Genomic DNA, 21,559 nt, shown 5'->3' with positions numbered 1-21,559 from the left:
CTGATCTCTTTCCCAAGCTCCAGGCACCCCAAACCCACTGTCCCTGCCCGGACACTGCCAGCCAGAGGGTCATCCAGCATATCCAGCTCAACCTGGACAAACCAGGCTCTTTTTCCCCCAACCCGTGCAAAACCACCTCTCTGCTCCTCATCTCAGAATCAAAAACTTGGGTGTCAGCCTCAACACCTCCTTCTCCCTCACCTGTTCCATAAGTGGAACCAAATCCTGTGTCATAAATTGTCCCCTTTTTCCACCCCATGGGCCACCATAGTCCTCCTTTTTCCACCCCTTCATTGGGCCACCATAGTCCTCCTCCTGAATGACCGGAGAAGCCTGATCTTGCCTCCATTTCCCAGCCAAAGGCCCCTCTCTGGTGCTGAAACACAAATCTGGTCACTTTATGTCCCCAGTACAGCCTTCAATGGCTCCCTGTTACCTTTAAGAGAATGGCCAGACTCCCAAGGCCTGTCTCGACCTGATTGTTCCCTGAACCCAAGCCCAGGTTTAATCCCATCACTGTGACCCATCCCAGGAATCTTGGACACCTTCAGCTCCATAGTGGTCCAGATAGCCCCTGAGCTCCAGGCTGGAGGATGTGCTGTGGGGTCCCTTTCAGTCTTCCCGGCTCCAGCAGAAAAGAACAAAAATACAAGTCAAAGAGCCTGGAGAACAGCAGAGTGCCGTGCATGCTGGGGGAGGGGAGGGTGTTAAGGACATGGCGGTCAGTGGCATCAAAGACTGCAGAGAGGACACGGGTGAGGAGGCTGATGAAAGCATCTGCTGACCTTGGCAATTAGGAGGGAGCATTTCCAGGGAGCAGACCACCTTGGAGGTGGACCCATTGGCTAGCTCCTCACATTCTTTTTTTTTTTCCCTCACACTTCGAAGCCAAGCAATATTTTGGGAAATCTTCAGCACCCTTCTAGACCTTTGGAAAGCTCACAGACACTATGCTCTCAACTGATTTGGCCTAATGGTAAATGGTTCTGGAGAGAGACTGGTTGTTGACAGTGCCGTTTGAATGCCTGGATTCAGCCATGCCTGAAACCCTAATAATGCCTGGATATACTCCTGATTGTTTGTGTGATTCATTGCATTCTCTTGCCCACCTGTTCTCAGTAAGACGGATTTCTGTCACTTGGGTTTCTCCTTTGCAAAAAAGAAGTGACTGGTCTTTTTTCCGCCAAGATTTGGGTGGGTTCTGCAGAAGAGTGCATTTAAAAAAAAAAAAAAAGAGTCCAGGATTTTAAATCATTTGCTCTGTGGGTCAGTCCCCCTGCCATAAGTAATTTTCTGCACCCCCTCACATGACTGGAATTATATTCTATGTCTTTGAGTTCTGCCTCATCTCTCCACCCTCCCCCAGTAAGTCCCAGGGAGGCAGAGGCTAGGTCTTACTCAGGTCTTACTCATTATCCTATCAGTCCCAGGACAAGAGACTCTTAAGAGATTGTTTGGTTCATTAAATACAACGAATGGATGGATGGGGGAGTGAATGAGGGCAGTAAGTCCAGGGCAGGATAAAGACCAGGGACTCCACCCCCGCATGACTGACACTCAGCAGCAGCCTTAGTCAGTGTGGCCACAGTGGGCAACCCCCCTCCTTATCAGTTTCAGCCTAACTGAATCGGAAATCACAAGCTGACGGGGCCTCCTGTGGCCGCGCTGTCCTCTTTCAACAGCTAACATCTTGCTTGGCCCGCACACTGGGTGTGATAGCCACAGGCTGCCTGGTGACCATGGACAGCCCCAGAGCTGTCCTGTGCAAGAAGCAGCTGCGAGATAGGCAGCCAGGAACAAGGAGTAGTGAAGAGGAGGGAGAAAGGAAGGACCAAGGACCCCTACGTGTCCCTTGCACCACCCAACCATCACCAGGGTGAGGTGGCACTGCCCTTTTGACTGATCCCAGGGACGTCTTGCCTCTCCAGAAGCTCTTCTTAGGGTGGAGTCTCTTTTCCAATGTTGCAAAAAGACCCTCTCCAGCCCCTTCTAGTCACCGAGCTACTTTGTATCATTGTCTATCCATCACTAAGCAGCCAAGAGCTTTAACAAATTACATTTGTAACTTTTAAACCCATTACATTAAATCCTTTTGATAACAGCAGTGGGATAGGGGACCAGAGTTGGGATCCGGGCACTGGAGTCACTCAAGCTTGTTTGCTTTGGATGCAAGACGCCCGGGGTCACCTGTGCTCTCACTCCAGCTGCACCTGTGGGAATTGTCTTGGGAAGCTCAAGCAGCAAAGGCAGACTTCATCAGCCCTTGCCATTTTCTAAGGAATCTGCCCACAGGAAATCCCAATAAGCAATGTAGATCTTCCTGAAGATTACAGGGCAAGGACGGCAAAAGCCTGTACACATCTTCTAGCAAGTGATTTAACAATCCTCCATGGGAAAGAGAGATAGCATTTGATGCCACTCATATGTGGAAGTTAAGAGCCAAAACAGAGGAACAAAGGGGAAGGGAAGGAAAAATAAAACGAAAGCAGAGAGGGAGACAAACCATAAGAGACTCCTGACTATAGGAAACAACCTGAGGGTTGCTGGAGGGAAGATAGCTGGGGGAGAGGGGTAACGGGGTGATGGGCATTAAGGAGGGCACGTGGTGTAATAAGCACTGGGTGTTCTACGCAACTGATGAGTCACTAAATTCTACCTCTGAAACTATTAATACACTGTATATTACTTAAATAGAATTTAAATAAAAAACTAAAACTAAAAATCTCCCATGGACATCCTATTGTCCAGACGCCCTTGGTCCGTGCCATGCTGTTGGACTGGTGGGCTGCTTTCTGCTTTCTCTTCTCTCCCCCAGTGACTCTGAATCACACACTCCTAGTTCCTCCCACTCAGACTTTTTCACAAAGGGAAGTCCTCTTAGAAGTGCATTCAGGGCGGGTACCTGGGTGGCTCAGTCGGTTAAGCATCCGCTTCAGTTTGGGTGGTGATTCCGGGGTCCTGGGATCAAGTTCAGTGTCAGGCTCCCTGCTCAGTGGGGAGTCTGCTTATCCCTCTGCCTGCTGCTCCCCTAGCTTGTGTTCTCTTAAATAAACAAATAAAAGCACATTTTTTAAAAAGTGCATTTAGAGCACTATACCTCCATCATGACCACTGACTCCAGGTTTATAATCCCCAAAACTCATGAACAACACCCAAAACCAAATGGCTGTCTGGTTGGTGAGAAAGGCAGGAGAGGTACCCAGATGGAAACACACCTTCCTTCACGTATACAACCATCTCCCGACCTGGGACAGTTATGGAGATGGCTCACCTACGTGGTGGGGGTGGGACTCAAACCAGGGGCTTCCCGCAGCTCCCCTGGGAGGACCTACGGCGACAAGTCAGAGAGAAGCTTGGCCAACCCTCTTGGGCTCCCATTCCCACTCTAAGAAGACTCGGGCAAGACACAGCAGGTACCCACCTGACGTGCACCTCTGCTTCCAGAGAATTCCCTCCAGCCCTCAGAGCATGGCCCAGGGAAGCAGGGGCAGAGGACGACGACATGCTTTAAAGCAGTGGTCCGCCATGAGTGGTCCCAAAATCAGTGGCATCAGTTTCTCTTGGGAACCTGTTAGCAGCTAGTAGTCTCAACTATGGATGTGGAGAGACCGAGGAATACGGTGTCCGGGAATTTCCATCCTTATCTCTGGCAGGGCTGTCCTGTGGGGTGAGTGTGCGTGTAGAATTAGGACCAGAGTCAGGGGACCGTCATAGGAAGCAGGCTTGTGTTCTATATCCATCCACTCGTTCTTTCAGACAGTCTTATTTTTGAGGAAAGAGAATTTTGATTGTAATGTCAACGTGTTTTTTTTTGTTTGTTTGTTTTAATTTTAGTGTTTCAAAACATTACTTAAGGGGCGCCTGGGTGGCTCAGTCCGTTAAGTGTCCTCCTTCAGCTCAGGTCATGATCCCAGAGTCTTGGCGAGTCTGCTTCTCCTTCTCCCCCCACTCTTCTGTCCCTCTCTCACTCTTTGTGTCAAGTAAATAAATAAAATCTCTAATAAAAAAAAAAACTAAGCCACTCACATACATTTTCATTACAAAAAACACTCCTATTACAGAAGTATACAGAGTGAAAAGGAGCACCCCGCCCCCGCACCCCTCCCTCCTAGTATAGTCTCCACCCTGTGATAATCAGTGTTGCCTGCCGGGGTGATTATGCAAAGTGATCTTCCCCGGGCTTTGTTTACCTCGGGAGCACCGAGAGCACCGAAGATCAGTACAAAAGGATCAATTTCTTTCTTTCTTTTTTTTTAAAGATTTTATTTTATTTATTTGTCATAGAGAGAGAAGCAAGAGCAAGCACAGGCAGACAGAATGGCAGGCAGAGGCAGAGGGAGAAGCAGGCTCCCTGCCAAGCAGGGAGCCCGATATGGGACTCGATCCCAGGATGCTGGGATCATGACCTGAGCCGAAGGCAGCGGCTTAACCAACTGAGCCACCCAGGCGTCCCAAGGATCAATTTCTTAAACGTCAAAGTCGGTATTTCCTGGCCCAGCACCATACGCACATGGGTCCAGATGCGGAGGAAATCAGCCCATGCCTCCTCGGACACACCGGCCTCCAAGGTGGAGAAGAAAACTTCCCTCCCCAGGATTTTCCTGTTCTGTGCACCTGTAGTCCTTCCAGACTCCACCGGGGCCTCCGGGCAGGGGCGGAGAGAGCTCTGGGCAGCCCTGGGGGCGGGGCCTAGTCTCCCCGCACCTCCTCTGTCCTCAGGCCAGACGGGGGCTGGAGAAACCGAGCTGGGGAGCAGGTCTGAGCGCTCCCCCAATGTGAAGGAGCCTGGAGCCTCTTGTTTTAGAAGAGACCTATCACAGTCGCTGTGTTCTTGCACTGGAATTCCCACTAGGAATAGGGACAGGTCAGCAGGGCAAGAAAGCTGGACGTCAGGAGGGCTGGGGGTTGACAAGGATCGTTGAGAAAACTCAAAGACCCCAACCCTTTATCATGTGTGCCAACTGTCTGCCCCTCACGCGCACGCGCACACGCACTCAGGCGAGCAGATACATGGGACCTGGCTGGACTCTGTTGGAACCTTCCTCTAGCTGCGCAGGTCTCTCCTACCGTCTGGGTCCCAGTTTTCTCCCCAATGACAATCCTGGTTCTCGCCTTGAAACTTGCTACTAGTTTTGCTCAGAGAAGGCCTCTGTGCGGGGTGGGGGGTGGGGGGTAGGACTGCTCTGTCCCCTCCTGCTGCTCCCATTTCATAGGTCTTGGGGGAATCCCTGGGGCCAGCTCCTGGGCCTGGAGCACTTCCACACAGGGCCACCTTCCTGACTGCTTCCCCCTCCGCAGTGGAAGGTATGGGCTTGTCTGGAGCCCTGCCAACCCCCTGGGCCTTAGCTTCCCCACCCCACCCACTTTCCCACTCACCCCCATGCCTGGGGGGTGTGCCAAGACCCTAGCTTCCACTCTGAAACCACCAGAACTGCAGAATTCCATGACAATGAAGTCAAGCCTCTTGGAGAGCTACATGAACTTTACTTTTCTGGGCCTCACTTTCCCCAGCTCTGACATGAGTGGCTTGAGGGAGCAGCCTAGCTGAGTGGTTAAGAGCCGGGACTCAGACTCCGCGATGTGGGCTTGAATCCCATGTTCTCCTTTCCGCTGTCCCTGTGACCTTGGGCAAGTTCCTTAGTGTCTCTGTTTCCTCATCTGTAAAATGGGTCTAATAGTACCCACACCACGGGGCTGTTGGGAGGCATGAGCATGATAACAGAGGTATGTAAAGCTCATGGGCAGTGCTTAGCACGTGGACAGTAAGTACTATAAAGTGTTTGCTAATATCTCATCTTGTGCTAGCTTGACTTTCAGTGGAGATTTTTCTGATCAGGTTGCAAGAACTAGGAGGCTCGGCCTTCCAAGCCCTGCATTTCTAAGATTCCTCCAACGGGCACCTCACCCTGTGCAGAGAGGCCCACCACGTGCAGGTGATCGGTGTGGCCCCAGCCACCTTTCCAGTGACCACTGAGAGTTGTGGAGTGTTATGGACTGGGTGTGTGGGTCCACCCCTAATTCCTATGCTGCCCCTCCAGGGGGAGAGTAATTAGGAGGTGGGGACTTGGGGAGGTAATTGGGTCTGGATGACGTCATGAGGGTAGAGCCCCCAGCCCTGCCTCCTAAGAAGAGGAAGAGATGCTAGGGCTGCTTCTCTCCACCGCAGGGAGACACAGTGAGAAGGCGACCATCTGCAAGGCCGGAAGTGGGATTGCACCAGAAGCAGAATCTGACAGCACCTTCATCTCAGATGTCCCAGCCTCTGGACTGTGAGGATTAAACACCCTTTGTTTGCCCACTCTGTGGCATTCATGATGGCAGCCTGAGGAGACCGAGACAAGGGACTGTGGTCTGAGCTGGAACGCTTGTGTGCCTGCTGCAGGGAACAGAGAGGAAGTGGCACAGGTAGGGACAGTCTGCCACCTGCCTGTCTCTGTCCCCAGAGGGTGGGGGAGGACAGCCTCTGCCAGAATAGCCAGCTTCCTTTACCCTGATGACAGGCCTGAAGAAGTAGAGGGATCCAGGGATTGGAAAATAGGGAGAAGCCCCCACCCACCACCCCTAGGGCAACAGTGCTGGATCCCAGCACTGGAGAGGGTGGTGGTTGTGAGAGTGGGGGAGGGGAGTCCAAAACCCTGGGCAAGCACCAGGCAGGTGGGGTCCACACACACCTCTGCGAAGGGGCTGGAAACAGCTCTGATGCCTCTGCTTTGAGCAGACTGAAGGGGATGTAGGCATTCCCTGCCCCAGGGATTGTGGGAGAGCTGGTCCCCTGGAGGTGGCACGACTTGGATGTCAGGGACCTCAGGGAAAGGTCTGAGGATGATGACAGACCAGTGCACCTGTCACATAAAGACCAGACAGAGGAAGCTCCAGACTGTCCAGAGGAGGACAAATCAATAAATTGGATGTCATTAAAACTAAGACCATTTGCTCTGAAAAAGGCATCACTGTTAAGATGAATGAAAAGACAAGCCAGAGGTTAGGAGAAAATATTTGTCAAACACGTATCTGATAAAAGACTGGTAACCAGAATATACAAAGAGCTCTGAGAATTCAATAGTAAGAAAACAAACAACCCAATTTAAAAATGGGCAAAAGATCTGAAGAGATATCTCACCAAAGAAGATATTCACATGAAAAACACATGAAAAGGTACTCAAACCTTGCAGTTACTAGGCACTTGCAAATCAAAACAGCAATGAGATATCATCACTACATACCCATTAGAATAGATAAAATCCAAAAAACCATGATGCCACCAAATGCTGATGAGGATATTGGAGCCACAGGGACTCTCATTCATTTGATAAGAATGAAAAAGTTGCACAGTCACTTCAGAAGAGCTTGGCTTTTTTTTTTTTTTTTTTTTTCTCTCTTAACTAAATATACATATGATGGAACAATGGTGCTCCTTGGTATTTACTCAGACAAGCTGAAAATATATGTCGGCACAAAAACCAGCCATGAATGTTTATATCAGCTTTATTCCTAATTGCCAAAAACTGGTATCGACCAAGATGTCCTCAGTCTGCGAGTGAAGAAGCAAACCGGGCACATCAGTAAAACGGGATATTATTCAGCAACAAAAAGAAAGGAGCTGTGAGGCCGTGCAAAGACAAGGAGGAACATTAAATACACACTGCTCAGTGGGTGAGCCGATCTGAAAGGGGTAGTCACTATGATTCCAACTCCATGATACCCTGAAATTCATGGAAGTATGGGGGGCAGCAAAAAGAACCACTAGCTGCCAGTGTAGTTAAGAAAATAGTCTCCATTTCTTGAATATATATTTGCTTATCCAGGAAATCCTTTTCTTTCACAAATTCTATTTCCGCGAAACTTCTCCATCTTACCCAAATTGCCAGATTCTTTGGCGAATTTATAATATCCTTTTGTTGTATTTTGTGTACATAGGATCTGTAGAGATGTCCTTTTTCCCATGCATGATATTGATATTGATAATTTGTACTTATCTCCTAGGACACTGGTTGTCTAATTCATAGATTTCCACTCTTACCCTTCTGTCCTTCCTCCTCCGTCCTTTAGGATTTATACCTTTCTTCCTCAGTCTTTTTGAGATGAATATACTCCCTTTGATGACAGTCATTTGAAATTTGATAATTCTAGTTGTACTTGAGATAATGTGAATTTTGTGGCTGAGCAGCGTCCTGTTTGCATGAGATCAAATGTGTTAATTGTATTGTCCAGATCCTCTATATCTCTGTTACTTTTTTGCCTATTTATTCTGTCAGCTACTGAGGAAAATAAAGCCCTTCCTTAAGGTCGTGGAGACCTTAATTCTGTCAGTTTTTACTTTATAGTTTGAAGGCGTGTTATTGCATGCATATAGATTTATGATGGTGATATGTTTTTGTTGGATTGGCTCTTTAATATTTATAAAACGTGCCTCTTTTATTTATTCTTACTTTAAAATATTTGATATTAGCATAATACCACCAGCTGTTTGTGTCAGGTTTGCATGGTACTGCCTTTTCCTTCTTCTGTTCTCAGACTTTCTGTGTTCTTCTAGTTAAAGAGTGTCTTTTGTGAGCAGCGTATTAAAAAAAAAAAAAATCACTGGACAATTCTAGACTGAATTTTTTCCAGCACTTTAAAGATGTCATTTCATTGTTTTCTGACTTCCAATGTTTCTGTTGAGAAGGGAGGTCTCAGTTTAATTATTGATCTTTTGAAGGTTATATTTTGAAGGTTATATTCCCCCCCTCCTTTGGCTGTTTTTAAGATATTTTCATTATCTTTTTTTCTCCCAGGAGTCTTACAATGAGGTGTGTGTGTGTGTATGTGTGTGTGTTAAAAAACTAAACTCCAGACTTTATAGGGACTTCACCAGCTTTTCCATTAATATCTTCTTTCGGTTTTAGGATCCAGTCCAGGGTACGACGTTGCATTTAGTTTTCAGGTTTCCTGCCTCCTTGACTTTTGAGTTTCTCAGCCCTTCCTTGTTTTTCATGCCACTGACTTCCTGGAGGAGTACTAGTCAGATTATCTCACAGAATGTCCTGCAGTTTGGATTTGTCTGACACTTCCCTCATGATCCGACTGTGGATATGGGATTTTGGGAAGACCAATAGAAGTGAAAGTGTGATTTTGTTTTTCTCCTGTGTGAGATTTGCTGAGTTTATTAAATCTGTGGGTCGTTGTGCTTCCTTGATTTGGGTCGGTGCAATTTTGATGGAAGAGGCACCCCACCAGTTCCAGGCCCTACCACGCCTCTCTCATGCTACCGTGGCGGCCCGAGGTGCCTTTGAGACCAACCTGCAGCTTGGAGCCAAGCTGCTCTGAGCCCCACCTAGACGGAGTGATCCCTGGAGGTCCTGCAGACGCACAAGCAAGAGTAAGGGATCACGGTTTTCACCCACCGGGTGTCCGGTGTGCTTTATTGTTGGCAATCGCTAGCTGGTGCAGAGAGCGCATCTCATGACTCCTTCTTCCTCCATGCCTAGTTCAAAGCTGAACTCCTAGGCACGCTAGGATGCTGATCTGCTTTCCTGCCTTCCCGATGCTGACCTGCTTTTCGCAAGTCACAGGTCTGTTCCAACATCCTTCCCATCTTCACGGCTCTTCTCTCCTTCCCTGTGAGCCAAGTCTAAGGACAGCCCCCATCCAGAGGGCCAACAATGAGCTCCCTTCCCTTCCTCTCGGCAACGGGATGAGGCTTCAGTGGAGTAGTGTCAGAGAAAATCCCAGCACAAATACATTTCCCATAGAGAGGAAAATTTACAAAAAGATAAACAGAACAATCCCCCAAGAATCTGATTGCTGCTGCTCCTGCTTGTGACCGGGTTTATGTTAACGAAGCAACTAGCAGTTACTCGTCATGCAGCAAAATAACCGGGGGAGGGGTTCAAGAAATAGGAGAAGAATCAAGTTTTTTTTTGAAAATAATATTAAATTCTATTCATTTATTCATGGGTATTGCTTTATCCTGTAGTAACCTGTTCACACAACAGAATACATTGCAAAGTCTATGGCTGGCCGCTCTCGGAGCCCAGAGCAAGTATAGGTGGTGAGGACCGGGCGGGGGGTGGTGACGCAGGGCAGAGCCAGCTCCGGTCACTGCTCTCTGGTGGTGAGTAGTCTGGGTTGGGGTTTGGGGGCTCCTGTAAGCCCGGACCTTTGGAGCCAGGTGAAGCAGGAGAAGGAGGGGATGGAGGGTCTCTGGGAGGGATGTGGTCCTCTCCCATGGCTACTTTCGCCACCTGTCCCGTCCAAATCCCGTCCTCGGCCCTGCCCGCCCCCCCTACCGCCCTAGCCCACATATGCTTCCAGCTTCCAAACCACTCAGACACGACAACTTTTATGTTTTTGGCTCTCATGTCCCATGACCCATTCCCCCCAGCCAGGCACAAAGCACCTGGAGGCCAGGCTCTCCCTCGACCCCTCTGGGATCCCGCCCAGGTGCCAGAATGGGGCCCGTGGATTTTGGGACTGGAAGTCTCCATACACACCAGGCTAAGGCCTGACGTGGGAGCGGGGGTCATGGGGCCCAACCCAGGAGAGAAGTCAGCGAGGACTGCGGGGGCTCCCGTGCAACCATCCTCTTACCCTCGCCAAGGCCATTCCTCCTTCCGAGGGTGAACCTAACCACTCCTCACCCCCGCAGTCTCGGTCCTGCCTCAAAGGGGAGCGAAGGGCATCCCAGAGCCCGTGACGGTGTCCCAGTGCCAGGTGGGGGGTGGGGGAGACTTGGCCCTTAAGGGTGAGGCCGCTCATCCGTACTGAGCACCGGCTATGAGCGGGCCACTGGGCCAGGCACTTGGCGGGCAATTTCTTTTTAGGCCCCTGAAGGTCTTAGTGCTGAGGACATGGAGGCTCGGAGAAGCTAGCAGGTAACCGGACTGCTGTAGAACCCAAGGCCCTCCGAGCCAGAAAGGGGCTCCCGGGGCTGAGCGTACACAGGTAAAGCATTAGTGCTGTTTTCCCAGAAGACCCAGGGAACTTGTGAGGCAGAGAGAGAGATGGGGGGAGGGGTGCTACTGAAAGTCTGAGAAGAAGCCCCTAACCTTGTTTCTACCACCTGAATCCCAGAGTAGAGGGGACTGAACTCCAGATACAAAGTGTTTCCAACACTTTGACAAACTAAGGAGGGGGGCCCAGCCGAGGGTTGGGAGAGGAGGCCTAAACCACACCACGGAGCACCAGAACCTCAGATCTTTCTAGAAAGGGTCCTAGACCACACCAATGGCCAGGGCCTCTGGGGTCAGCTCATCCATCCCCCTCCTCTCTACTGTGAGGAATCGGAGGGGCAGTGTAGCTGGCCACAGCCCAGAGGGCCCAGAAACCATCAACCCCCTGCCCGCTGTCCGCCACAAGGCCCACAGCAGGGCCTGATCCCACAGGGGGCCATCCAGTTCTCCATAGGGAGCGAGACCGGCCACTGTGGGAAGGGCCTCGGTGGATGCTGCCTGCTCCGGGCTTCCTGTCCTGGGTTGTGAGGGCCCCACTAGGGCAGAGCTCCGCTGAAGGTCATGATGGGCAGGCAGAGGAGGGAGCAGAGGTCCGGTGCGGCCTGGGACGGCAGATCAGGGGACCGCTGGGGTTGGGCGTGGAGGCTGCTCTTCTCCGGCTTGTAGCACGGGGAGACCTCACACCTGCAGGACAGGTGGGAGTAAGGGCAAGCTCCCCACCCGCCTCACCCCTGCAGCTCCTTCCAGGGTCCTACACACCTTCCCTGGGCTCCCCCCTTCCTACCGGACCACACTCTGCAGGATCTTCCTCTCATCCTGGTCCAGGCACACAGCGAAGGGGCAGCAGTTGGAGCCGATGATCTGCACCTTGTCCACTTTGATCTGTGATGTGCTAATCTGGAAGCAAAGCCCCCGTAAGCCCCCAATCACTGCTCCCGAACCGCCGGCCATGGTCATCCCCACAGCAGCTTTGCGGGGCTGACAGCTAACCTGGGCCAAGGTCCCCAGCCTCCCTGTGGCCCTGCCTCCTCTCCGGCCCTGTCCCTCCCCGACTGCCCCAGGAGAAGGCCCAGGGCCCCACGGTGAGACACATCCGTGCACAGGACTCTTGACCATGGAAGCACCCCGCACCCTCCTGCGCCAGGGTCTCCCGAAGGGACCGCAGCAGAAAGCAGGGGCGTCCTCACCTGGTTGAAGCCCTTCTTGGACTTGGGGTTCTGCCTTTTCACCACCTCCGTCAGGTTTAGCGTCAGGGCCTCCATGCTGGAGTCTGAGGGGCAGGGGCAGCTCAGGCCAGGCTCAGGGCCCCTCCCCGCTGTAGACAGCGCCCTGCCACGCGCACCCTGCCGCCACTCACCTAGCTCCTCCTGCTTCCTGCAGGCCTTGCTGAGATTAACCGAGGTACACACCTTCTCCATGTTACTCCAGCGGCTTCGGCCACTGATGGCCCCCTGGAAACGCAGCCAAGCCAGGCCCTCTCAGCCAGAGGCCCCCCAGACCCTCAACCACAGGGAGTCTGTGCTCCCCTGGGGGAGCTCTCACCTGCTCGCTTCGGCACCAAGAGACCCCTGACTCCTGATCCCTGACCCCCATATGGACCTCGATGGCTCCAGCGAGGAGTGTTAGGTGGCTGGCCTCGTCCACGAATCAGAGGCACAAGAGCTCACAGCACCCAGGCCCACCCTTGCCCCCAAATCCTCTCGCTCCCTTCAGACAGCTCCCATGCACCCAGCCAGGCATGCCAGCCTGTGGTCGCTGGGCTCTCCCTCGCTGTGCGTCTGGACCCCGCACCCTTGCCCTCCCATCCTCAGCCGCGCAGCCAGGCCCTAACACTTCATGGGATCTGCTGAGTACATGCGGTTTGGGGGAGAGCACATTCGTTGTGTGGGGGGGTGGCTTTGGAGACCGAAGGAGAGAAGGATGTCCACTCCCTCCCCCTTCTGTCCACGGGAGATGGCTGCGGCCTCCCAGCTGAAAAACGAGGGCCTGAGGATGTAGGGGGGCTGACTCTGGGTGAGGAAGGGTCAGGAGCAGGACCCCCAGGAACCCGGCCCCAGCAGTGGCCTCACCTTGCTATAAATAATCTGTAGTGTTAGAGGGACGGCCTCGCGGTCCCCATCAATGCCCAGACGCTTGCTGCCAGGACCTGTGGCACATGGACAGACCTTCACTTCCTCTTGTTTCCAGTAGCCCTCCCAGACCGCAAGGCCCCTACCTTCCGAGGCCCATGTCCCCTGGGGCTCAGGATCACCCACCCGAAGCCTTGATGGCACGCATGGCGGCAGAGTGACCCAGCTCCAGGGAGTGGATGAAGATCTCGGTCATCTTCTCCCCCGTGATGAAGGTCAGCTGCAGAGGGCATGGACGGGCATCAGTGGGGCCCTCCCAGGTGCCCCCACACCCAGGGGCTGCTGCAGCATGAGGCGGTTGGCTGCAGGAGTCAGGGTGGGGAGGTTGCCCGCAGCAGGGGTGTCCTCACCTCTGTCTGGTAGACCTGTAGCAGTACCGGCCGGGCGGCGAAGCGACAGTAATAGAGCAGCATGTCCGCCAGGATGGGCAGCTGGGCCGAGGAGCCCTCCAGGGGCTGGGATTCCGCTTTAAGAGACTGCTGCTGGGGGAAGGGGGGGGCGTGGCGGGGCCTGGTCAGGGGAGCCAGGGAGCAAGGGGACGCGAGGGGAAGAGAGATGGACACGCGCATCCATACAGGGATGGAGGCAGACAGAGCCAGGGAAGCCAGGGTGTGATCAAAGGGACACAGAATGGCCGGGGGACAGCCCACAGCCCAGCCTCCGGAGCCCCCTCACCTGACACCAGAGCCCCCAGGGAGCTGGACAAAGCCGGGAGATGAGGCAGGAGGCTGAAGCTGAATGACCCCAGGACCCTTCTGGGACCCACCCTGTCTCTGCCCTCAACTGCCCTCAGTTTGGGCTCAGTCGGGCTTCTCACCCTGGGCTGCCCTGGAGGCCTCAGGGCAGGTCCCCCCAAAACCAGGGCCTCCGAGCGGCCCGTGTGACTGCAGCAGGTGCCCCCTCGCCCCCACGGGGGCTGCTTACCTGGCACAGGACTTCGGGGGGCAGGTGCATGAGGCCCAGCACGTTGCGCTCATACCAGGGGTCGAGCATGCCGAGGTAGTGGGAGATGTCATTGGTGCTCTCCAGCTCCTGGGACAAGGGGGCGGGAGTCATTCCAGCCAGCCGCCCCCGACGGCATCTGCAGCCCCCGTCAGAGCCCCTCCCCACCCTGAGAGGAGTCTGAGAAGTTTTAGCCAGTGTCACGCAGCGAAGTGCCACCACCACGTGCAGGGCAGGGATGCCCCCGCCTCCCAGCGAGGCTCCAGCAGGAGGAGGCGCCCCCTAGCGGCGGTGACTGCTCCCGGTGGCGACTTCTCATCCCTTCCGGTGGCCCGCGGGGGCCTGCTCTGCGCTCCCACGGCACGTGGGACAGAACCCCAAGTCCAGGAAGGGCTTCAACCAGGTGAGGACGCCCCCCTCTCCGCTGCGGTCGCGACCTACCGCAGGGCTGGGGTGCTTCGGGGAGTCTGTGGGGAGTAGGGGCGTCTGGCTGGAAGGGGCAGGGCAGGCGCTGGCCCCATGGCCTCGCTTCACGGGCACGTAGAAGAACTGGAGCTTGAAGAACCGTGTGAGGAGCGGGCGGTTGTTCTCCAGCTGCCTGGTGAGGAGGAGGCCAGGAGAGAGCCGTCCCGCTCGGACCTCAGCCCGCCCCCCACCCAGGGCAGGGCGAGCCCCGTCTCCATCCCGCAACCCCAGGTCTGGCTCCTACCGCAGGTTGCTGTAGGCCCGAGCCACCTTCCCCGAAATCCGATCCGAGCCGAAGACCACGACGCGGAGCGTGGACGCCTTGGGGTCCTCGTCCCCACTCAGGAAGGGGCGGCGGCGCCGGTGGCGCGAGGCGGGGGCCAGGAGCCAGCTGGGCAGCTGCGCACTGAGCTTGGGCTGCGGCAGCGAGCGGGAGCGCTGGGCCCGCGCGAGAGGCGGTGCCGGGCCGTCCAGGGGGCTGCAGAGGCTCCCTGCCCGCCGCAGTGGCAGGCCCGAGTCCGAGCCCCCCTCCAGGCCCCGGGAGTCCCTCCGCAGCACCAGCTGGCCGGTGCTCTTGAAGAGTTTATAGATCCGGTTGAACTTGTGCCCGGGCCTGCGGTGGCCGCGGCGCTCCTGGCTGCCCGGCCTCTTGGGCAGCTCGGAGCAGCTCTCCTCGCTGTCCTCCACGTAACCGCTGTCCACGGCGTCCGAGAGGCCGGAGACGAAGGAGGTCAGCAGCTGGCGGGACAGGGTGGGCCCCGAGGCCTGGGACGAGGCAAGGGACAGGGTGGAGTCGTGGAAGACGCAGGAGCTGGCGGAGAGCAGGGAATCCCTCTGAGCACCGTGCCCGTCCGTTTCCAAGTCCTCCTCCTCCTCCTCTTCCTCCTCCTCCTGCTCATCGTCCCCCAGGATCCCTGGCTGTAGCAGTTCCTGTTCCTTGAGCAGGATTTCCTGCAGGATGTCTGCGGGGAAGCCAGGGGAGGCACCGTCTGGGTGTCTGGGTCCTTGAAACCCCTCTTGAGTGCCCTCGGGAGGGACCACAGGCTCAGACAGACCGGCTGGAGGAGGAGGGGGAGGGGCAGGAGGAGGAGGAGGAGGAGGAGGAGGAGGAGAGGGCGGGAGGAGGGTGAGCTGAGAGCCGCAGCCCTTGTTCTGCTTAGAGCCTGCCTGGGCGACTGGGCCCGTGGCAGGTGGCAGGACGGGAAGCAACTGGGAAGGGGGGTGTTGGGGGGTGGGCACCTCGAGGGCACCAGCCGGGCCACTCACCAAAGCTATCCTGGTTCCAGCTGTACGTGTGACACCTGGCGACAGGGATGGGGATGGTCCGGAGCTGACCAGGTTTGGCAGTATCTGCAAGAGGAGGGGATGGGAGGTGAGGGCTGCAAGGAGCTCGTGGAAGAGAAGAGATTAGCGCCGGGCAGAGGCCAGCCAGCACTCTTTCCCACCTTGGGATGGTGGGGTGCCCGCATGACGGCTGGGTCCACCCCCCCCCCAGGCTGTGTGGGGCAGAGCCACTGGTCCCTGGGGCTGCTCCTCCCCCCCCCCCCCGGGAAAAAACACGCTGCGCTCTCCCAAGAGCCTCACCTAAGACGCTGGGGAAGCCAGCTTTCTCTCCCACTGCCTGCAGCCTGGCCCGGAGCCACTGCCTGGCCTCGACTGCGTCCCCGATGCCAGAAGCTAGCTCCTGGGCCTCCGCGGTCTCCGTGAAGATGTCTTCAAGCTCGGCCAGGCTCTTGGACTGAAACCACAGGACAAGACAGGCCTGCTCCCAAACCAGGGCTCAGCTGCCCGACTCCTCGAGCCCCTAGGTTCTCTCTGATGATGACTGTGGTCCCTCTCCTCCCCAGCCTTGGCACCCACCTCCCCGGGGTCCCCTTCTCAGGAAGTGGTCATGAGAGAAAGGCCCAGAGAGGGGAGGACACATGAGGGCAGCATGGCTAACCCATCACAGCGCTAGGCCTAGAAGTCAGGTCTCCCAGCTTCCCTCTACAGCCTATTCCCAGCCCACCCTGTCCTCAGAAGCTCGTGCCCAGTCCCCTGCCTGGGCTGCCAGCCACCTCTGTTGGCACCTCTGTGGGGACCCAGCATCACAGAAATCTCTCAGCATGGCCAGTCTGCCAGCCATTGCCCAGCCACGTCGGTCAGGGTGATGCTAAGGCCCTGGGGCCGCTAGCACGTACCTGCAGCTGGCCGTGCAGCCCCGGGAGGTCACAGTGGGCCCCAAAGGTGGCCTGGAAGGCGTGCAGGAGCAGGGTGGTGTAGGCGCTGTGGGGCGAGTGCCCGGGCGTGCTCAACTTGTTTGCCACAGCGAGGAACTCCGCCTGTACCTCCACCGGGTTCAGCAACAGCACGGTGCTGGGGGCACAGAGGATGGGCTCTGGGGTGGGGGCGGGGACAGCACTGCCGCACCCCTCACTCACATGGGGCACCCAGAGGAGCTGTTCAGCCCACGGGGGGCCTCCACAGGTAGAGGCCAAGCCCAGGGGAGAGGCAGCGGGCTGGCTCAGGGCTCCCAGTTCGAAGAGCACAGCTTGCAGTCTACTTGAGTGTTTTCCAGGGACCTTCTGAGCGTGAGACTTCATTTTTCCAAAAGAAATTTCACCTTAATTTTTATATCAGCATCTTTCTGACAGGACATTGGGACGGACGAAGGAGGCCTCAAGGGGACTTGGGCCGTCTTAGGGGAGGGGACTTGGGGCCCAGGGCTCATTTTGCAGGGGGAAGGGAACGGGGCAGCCACACGCGGGCGTGCAAGCTGCCCTGTAAGTTCAGGCTAGGGGTCAAGGCTGCCTGTGAGTCTGCAGCTCACAGGTGACCCCCCCTTTTTTAGCTGGCCCCAGCTTGCCTGCACGAGGCTGGGAGTGGAGTTTGTGCCCAGCCCGCCTTCTCCCCAGACCCTGCGCTCCCTCTCTGGGCCAGCCTTGACATTCTGTTCATCATGGAAAACTTCAGACAGACCAAATGTGAACAGAATCGGGAACCCCCCAAGGTGTGGATGGCCCAGCTAGCAGTTAAGCACACACGTCTGTTCTCACTTCGCCCTCCGTCATCCGCCCTCCATCGCTGTGTTTTCGTGAAGCACTCGAGACAGCGCAAAAGCCCTGCTGTAGAGACTGCGGTGGGAGCTGCTGGAACTGTTCCCCCCTCTCTCTCACAGGCTCCGTGCAGAGAAGGAGCGTGAAGGTGGCCTTCCCGCCCATCCCTGCGGATGGCTGCCCCGGGTCGGAGCCCCCCGCTTCCCACCGACAGGACTGGGCTCTGTCAGTCCCCATCCTTCCGGGGGGGGGGGGGGCGGAACTAGTGCTGATCCCTCCATTCGTCAGGAAAAGGGGACAGGCTTGCACAAGCTGTCTCTGCCTGAGCCACTCTCCTTCAACTGAGTGCTCACTCACTCCTTCCACGCAGATGTGAGGGCAGGACGCCACCCGCCGGGCATATGCCCTCCCCTTGCACGCTTTCTCTGCATGCGTGTTCTTACCTAAAGCTCATTTCAGTTCTGTGTGCGCATGCATGTGTGTGTGTGTGTGTGTATACAGTAGGCTTTCATATAAAATGCATCATTTAGGGGCGCCTGCCTGGCTCCGTTGGTGGAGCATGCCACTCTTGGTCTCGGGGTCATGAGTTCGAGCCCCATAGAACTTGCACGAAGAGATTACTTTAAAAAATAAAAATAAAACAAAATGCTTTTTTTTTTTAAACTGTAGGTCCTCATCAAAAAAGGTTTGGAAAATGCTGTTTTAGTAATAGGGAGAAAGATGCTATAGAAAGCACATGCGCCTTTGAGTAAGACTGAGGCTTCAATCCCAGCTCAGACACTTACGAGCTGTGTGACCTTCAGGAAGTCACACTTGGCCTCTCTGACCTCCAGTTTCCCCATCTGAAAAGTGGGGGCAAAGCAAAGTCATGTGTGCCCAGGACCTGGCATGATCGGTGCAGGTGGCTTTTAATGTTTGTTTCATTTTTTAAAGCCTTGGAGCCATTTAGAACTGGGAGGAAAACGCCTCAGCCCAGAGAAACGACCTTATGTACAAAGAATCACCCATGATTCCCAGGTGTTCCTGGTCCTCTCAAAGACTGTTTCCCAGGGGCTGGGGGGTCGGAGGGGGAGGTGGTGCAGGGATGGAGGGAAAGCCAGATGCATGGGGCCGGGAGGGAGGATGGTGTGGGGGTGGGGATGGGGGAACCCTGCCCCAGAACACTCACACAGTAGAGCTGCGGTGACTTCTAATGGGCAGGCCCTGCTCGGCCCTCACCAGCCGCTGGTAGGTGATTCCTGTAGCCAGAACAAAGGAGAGTTGGTCGGTTGACCTGCTTCTCCAGCAGTCATGACCTTGCGGTGGCCCCACACCGGCCTGCAAAGCTCCCCCCGTGCCCCTGGAATGATGCTCAGGTCCCACGCAGCTTGGCTCCTCACGGACGATGGGTGCGTCACCCAAGGCTTCAAGGTGGGTGGTCTGCAGCGGCCCAGGGGTTCCCTGGCCCTCTCGAGGTACAGGGGCTCCCCCGAGGGTGTGGGGGCCCCCAGCTCAGTCTCCTCTGGCCCTCCGCACCTCTGCCCAGCTTCCCAGGGGCTCTCAGGGCAGCTCGGCCTCCCTGCTGCTGTCCCTCCCAGGCTGAGCCCTGCCTCTGCCCCAGCACCAAACTAGCCAACGTCTCACCCTTGCTCCTGCAGCCTGACCCAGGCCCGTGGCTGCAGAACAGACTGTCCACAGGAAGGACATGGTTGTGTGCCCACCACGGGGAGATTCAAGCACCTTTGGTCCTCTCCACCAGCAAGAGCCCCAGAAGCAGGGGCTGGGGTTCGGAGGGCAGGTAGGGGTCCCTGTCAGGGGGCAAGGCTGCCCTAGAATGGGTGTGAGCGGGGAGCAGGAAGGCGAGCCCCTCTGAAAAGTGCAAAGCCCCAACCAGCAGGGATCAGAGGCAGCTGCAAACAGAAAGGCCATGATTTTTGTCCGGTCAACTGCAAAAAATAAAAATTACCAGTTTGTGCTGTTCTCATTTAGGACCTAATTGCTTTGACTTGGGGGCCTTTTGCGTGTTGTTTCTCTGACGTAATTGTCACATGTTTAGAAGTTCGTGTAATAGGAAAGTCCCTGGAACGGGCTATGGCTATGGGGACCTGGGACGCCACCTGGTGGCCACTTGCATTCATGACAGAGGCAAGCTCCCCTCAGGGCTCCCTGCAAGCCAGTCAGTGAAATGCTGTCCTGCGAACTTCAGTTGCGCAGTCTTCTCCTGACCCTGCCGCCCATGGGATGGCCTCCAGCTCTGCAGAGCCACCAGGCCTGGGGGAGTGGAGTGAGATCTGCCATCCCCGCTCCTTCACTGCCCTGCCCGAGGTCACCCTGAAGGACCAGTCCACGCTCTGCTAGGCCACTCTTCCTCGGGGCCACACACAGCAAAGACCTGTGGGCATCCACCCAGCACCCACCCCCTTCTTCACCAAAGGGACCCTGGGCACTGAGCGTTAGGTCACATTTCTCAACCTGCCTTCCAGGGGTTGGGTGGGGGTTCTGGAAGACCCCTTTCTGTAACTCCCACTTTCCTCCTTTCTGTTAACTGGTATAGGGTCACGATGGCCGGAGCTCCTGCAGTCATTATTAGACCATGAAAGGGCATTGAGGGTGAGGTTTTCTGCTAAGCATGGTGGAGCAGAAAGAAAGGAGAAGCCTGGTCTAGAATGTTTGTGCGATTCCTGTGCCAACCCTGGACTGCCTTCCAGTGGATTTTTTTTTTTTTAATATAAGAAAAAAATAAACTCCTATGAGTTTCCACCAATGTTATACTGGGGTTTCTGTCATGGGCAGCCAGCTTATTTCTGATTCATCCTACCCTGTGATTTCTGAAACAGTGGCTCCCCACTCTTTTCCCTACATCTCCTTCTGTGACTCCGTAATACAAGAAATACATATATGGCTTGACTGTTCTCTTTCAGTTCCAGGATCCTATCCGTCCAGAGTCCCACACTGCATGGACTTATTTCTCCTTAGCCTCCTCCACCTAGAACACTTCCTCAGTCTGTCCTGGTCATCCGTGACCTAGACTCAAGAATCCTGATTGGTTATGGTAGAACGTCCCTTGATCTGGGGCTTTTCATGTCATCCCAGGATTGGAGGGAGGCAAGAATCTTTGACAAGTACACCAGAGCAGTGATGTTGCGTCCCTCCTAACCACAGTTTTTCAATCATAAAAATCTTTCATTGATGTTATAACATCAAATACTCAAATTTTTAAATGTTTTGTTTAGTTTTTCTGACAGACCACTTTTGGCCAATTGTAATTAAGACTTTGAAAGGGAGGGAGTGGATTTCAGTTATAATGTTTTCTCCTGCCAGCTGCGTCCTTCCCTCACTTTGCGTTCTTAGCAAAGTGGGGTTTGCAACTGGCATCTGAAATGGGGGTGGTCTAGGGGACTGAGCTCTTAACCCATGGGGTCTGCATTAAATGTGGGTAGTTGATGCCAGAACCGCACTGGGTCTTGGGACACTCAGTTGGTGTCTGGAGTGGGGGAGAATTGGTCGTGGTTTGGGGTGCACAGGTGGGCCTATGCATTTGGTGTGGGAGCATTCTTTGAGGAAGACCCCCATCCGCTAGTCAGAGACATCTGACTTTCCTTCAAGGGTTCTACATCCTCTATTCCATAATCAGAGGCGCCTCCCCCCCCAAAAAGCATGAAATGCAAATGCCTCTGGTCAGTAACGTCCTGAGAGAAGCTTCTGGCCACAGAAGATTATTCAGAATTCACCTGCCACCAGCTCAAGGGCCAAAGTGACTGAATCTAGGTTTGCACCTGCTTCAGCAGAGGGTTGAAGGATTGAAGGCACCAAGTGAAAGGAAAAGTGGCCGAGACTGCCCGGGGAAGGAACGAGCTTGCGAAATGGTAGCTGGGACAGTCCCGGGTTTTCCCGTCATACACAACTCCTGGCTTATGTCTCTGGGCAGAAAGAGCTTTATGCAAATGCAAGAGTAGGTTTCTGGAGTCAAAGGATATGGCTTTTGGGGATCCAACAGACATAGGCTCCAGGGGTGGAGAGCCTGTCAGCTCTGTGAGCATGGGCGAACCGCTCACCTGTCTAGTCTTCGGGTTCAACC

At 55.0% G+C, this 21,559-nt stretch overlaps 1 protein-coding gene across 3 annotated transcripts in view; it reads right to left on the bottom strand.

Moving 5' to 3' along the window:
- Positions 1-7,467: 7,467 nt before the first annotated feature.
- Positions 7,468-21,559, bottom strand: part of PIK3R5 (phosphoinositide-3-kinase regulatory subunit 5) — a 64,453-nt gene continuing 50,361 nt past the window's right edge. For 2 of the 3 annotated variants that reach the window (XM_059147887.1, XM_059147890.1), the window contains 14 exons: positions 18,671-18,740; positions 16,648-16,822; positions 16,052-16,205; positions 15,734-15,817; positions 14,712-15,429; positions 14,444-14,600; positions 13,985-14,092; positions 13,411-13,542; positions 13,187-13,280; positions 13,001-13,077; positions 12,289-12,382; positions 12,119-12,201; positions 11,716-11,828; positions 7,468-11,615 (listed from right to left, as the gene is read on the bottom strand). In XM_059147887.1, coding sequence (XP_059003870.1) covers positions 11,468-11,615; positions 11,716-11,828; positions 12,119-12,201; positions 12,289-12,382; positions 13,001-13,077; positions 13,187-13,280; positions 13,411-13,542; positions 13,985-14,092; positions 14,444-14,600; positions 14,712-15,429; positions 15,734-15,817; positions 16,052-16,205; positions 16,648-16,822; positions 18,671-18,740 — 2,207 coding nt within the window. In that variant the 3' untranslated portion in view covers positions 7,468-11,467. The remainder of the gene's footprint in view (positions 11,616-11,715; positions 11,829-12,118; positions 12,202-12,288; positions 12,383-13,000; positions 13,078-13,186; positions 13,281-13,410; positions 13,543-13,984; positions 14,093-14,443; positions 14,601-14,711; positions 15,430-15,733; positions 15,818-16,051; positions 16,206-16,647; positions 16,823-18,670; positions 18,741-21,559) is intronic. The other variant, XM_059147888.1, reaches the window with a different exon arrangement.

This window comes from Mustela lutreola, chromosome 15, assembly GCF_030435805.1.
Source record: "Mustela lutreola isolate mMusLut2 chromosome 15, mMusLut2.pri, whole genome shotgun sequence".
NCBI lineage: Eukaryota > Metazoa > Chordata > Mammalia > Carnivora > Mustelidae > Mustela > Mustela lutreola.
The sequence above is the reverse complement of the archived record's forward strand: the minus strand, read 5'-3'. Positions and strand labels throughout refer to the sequence as shown.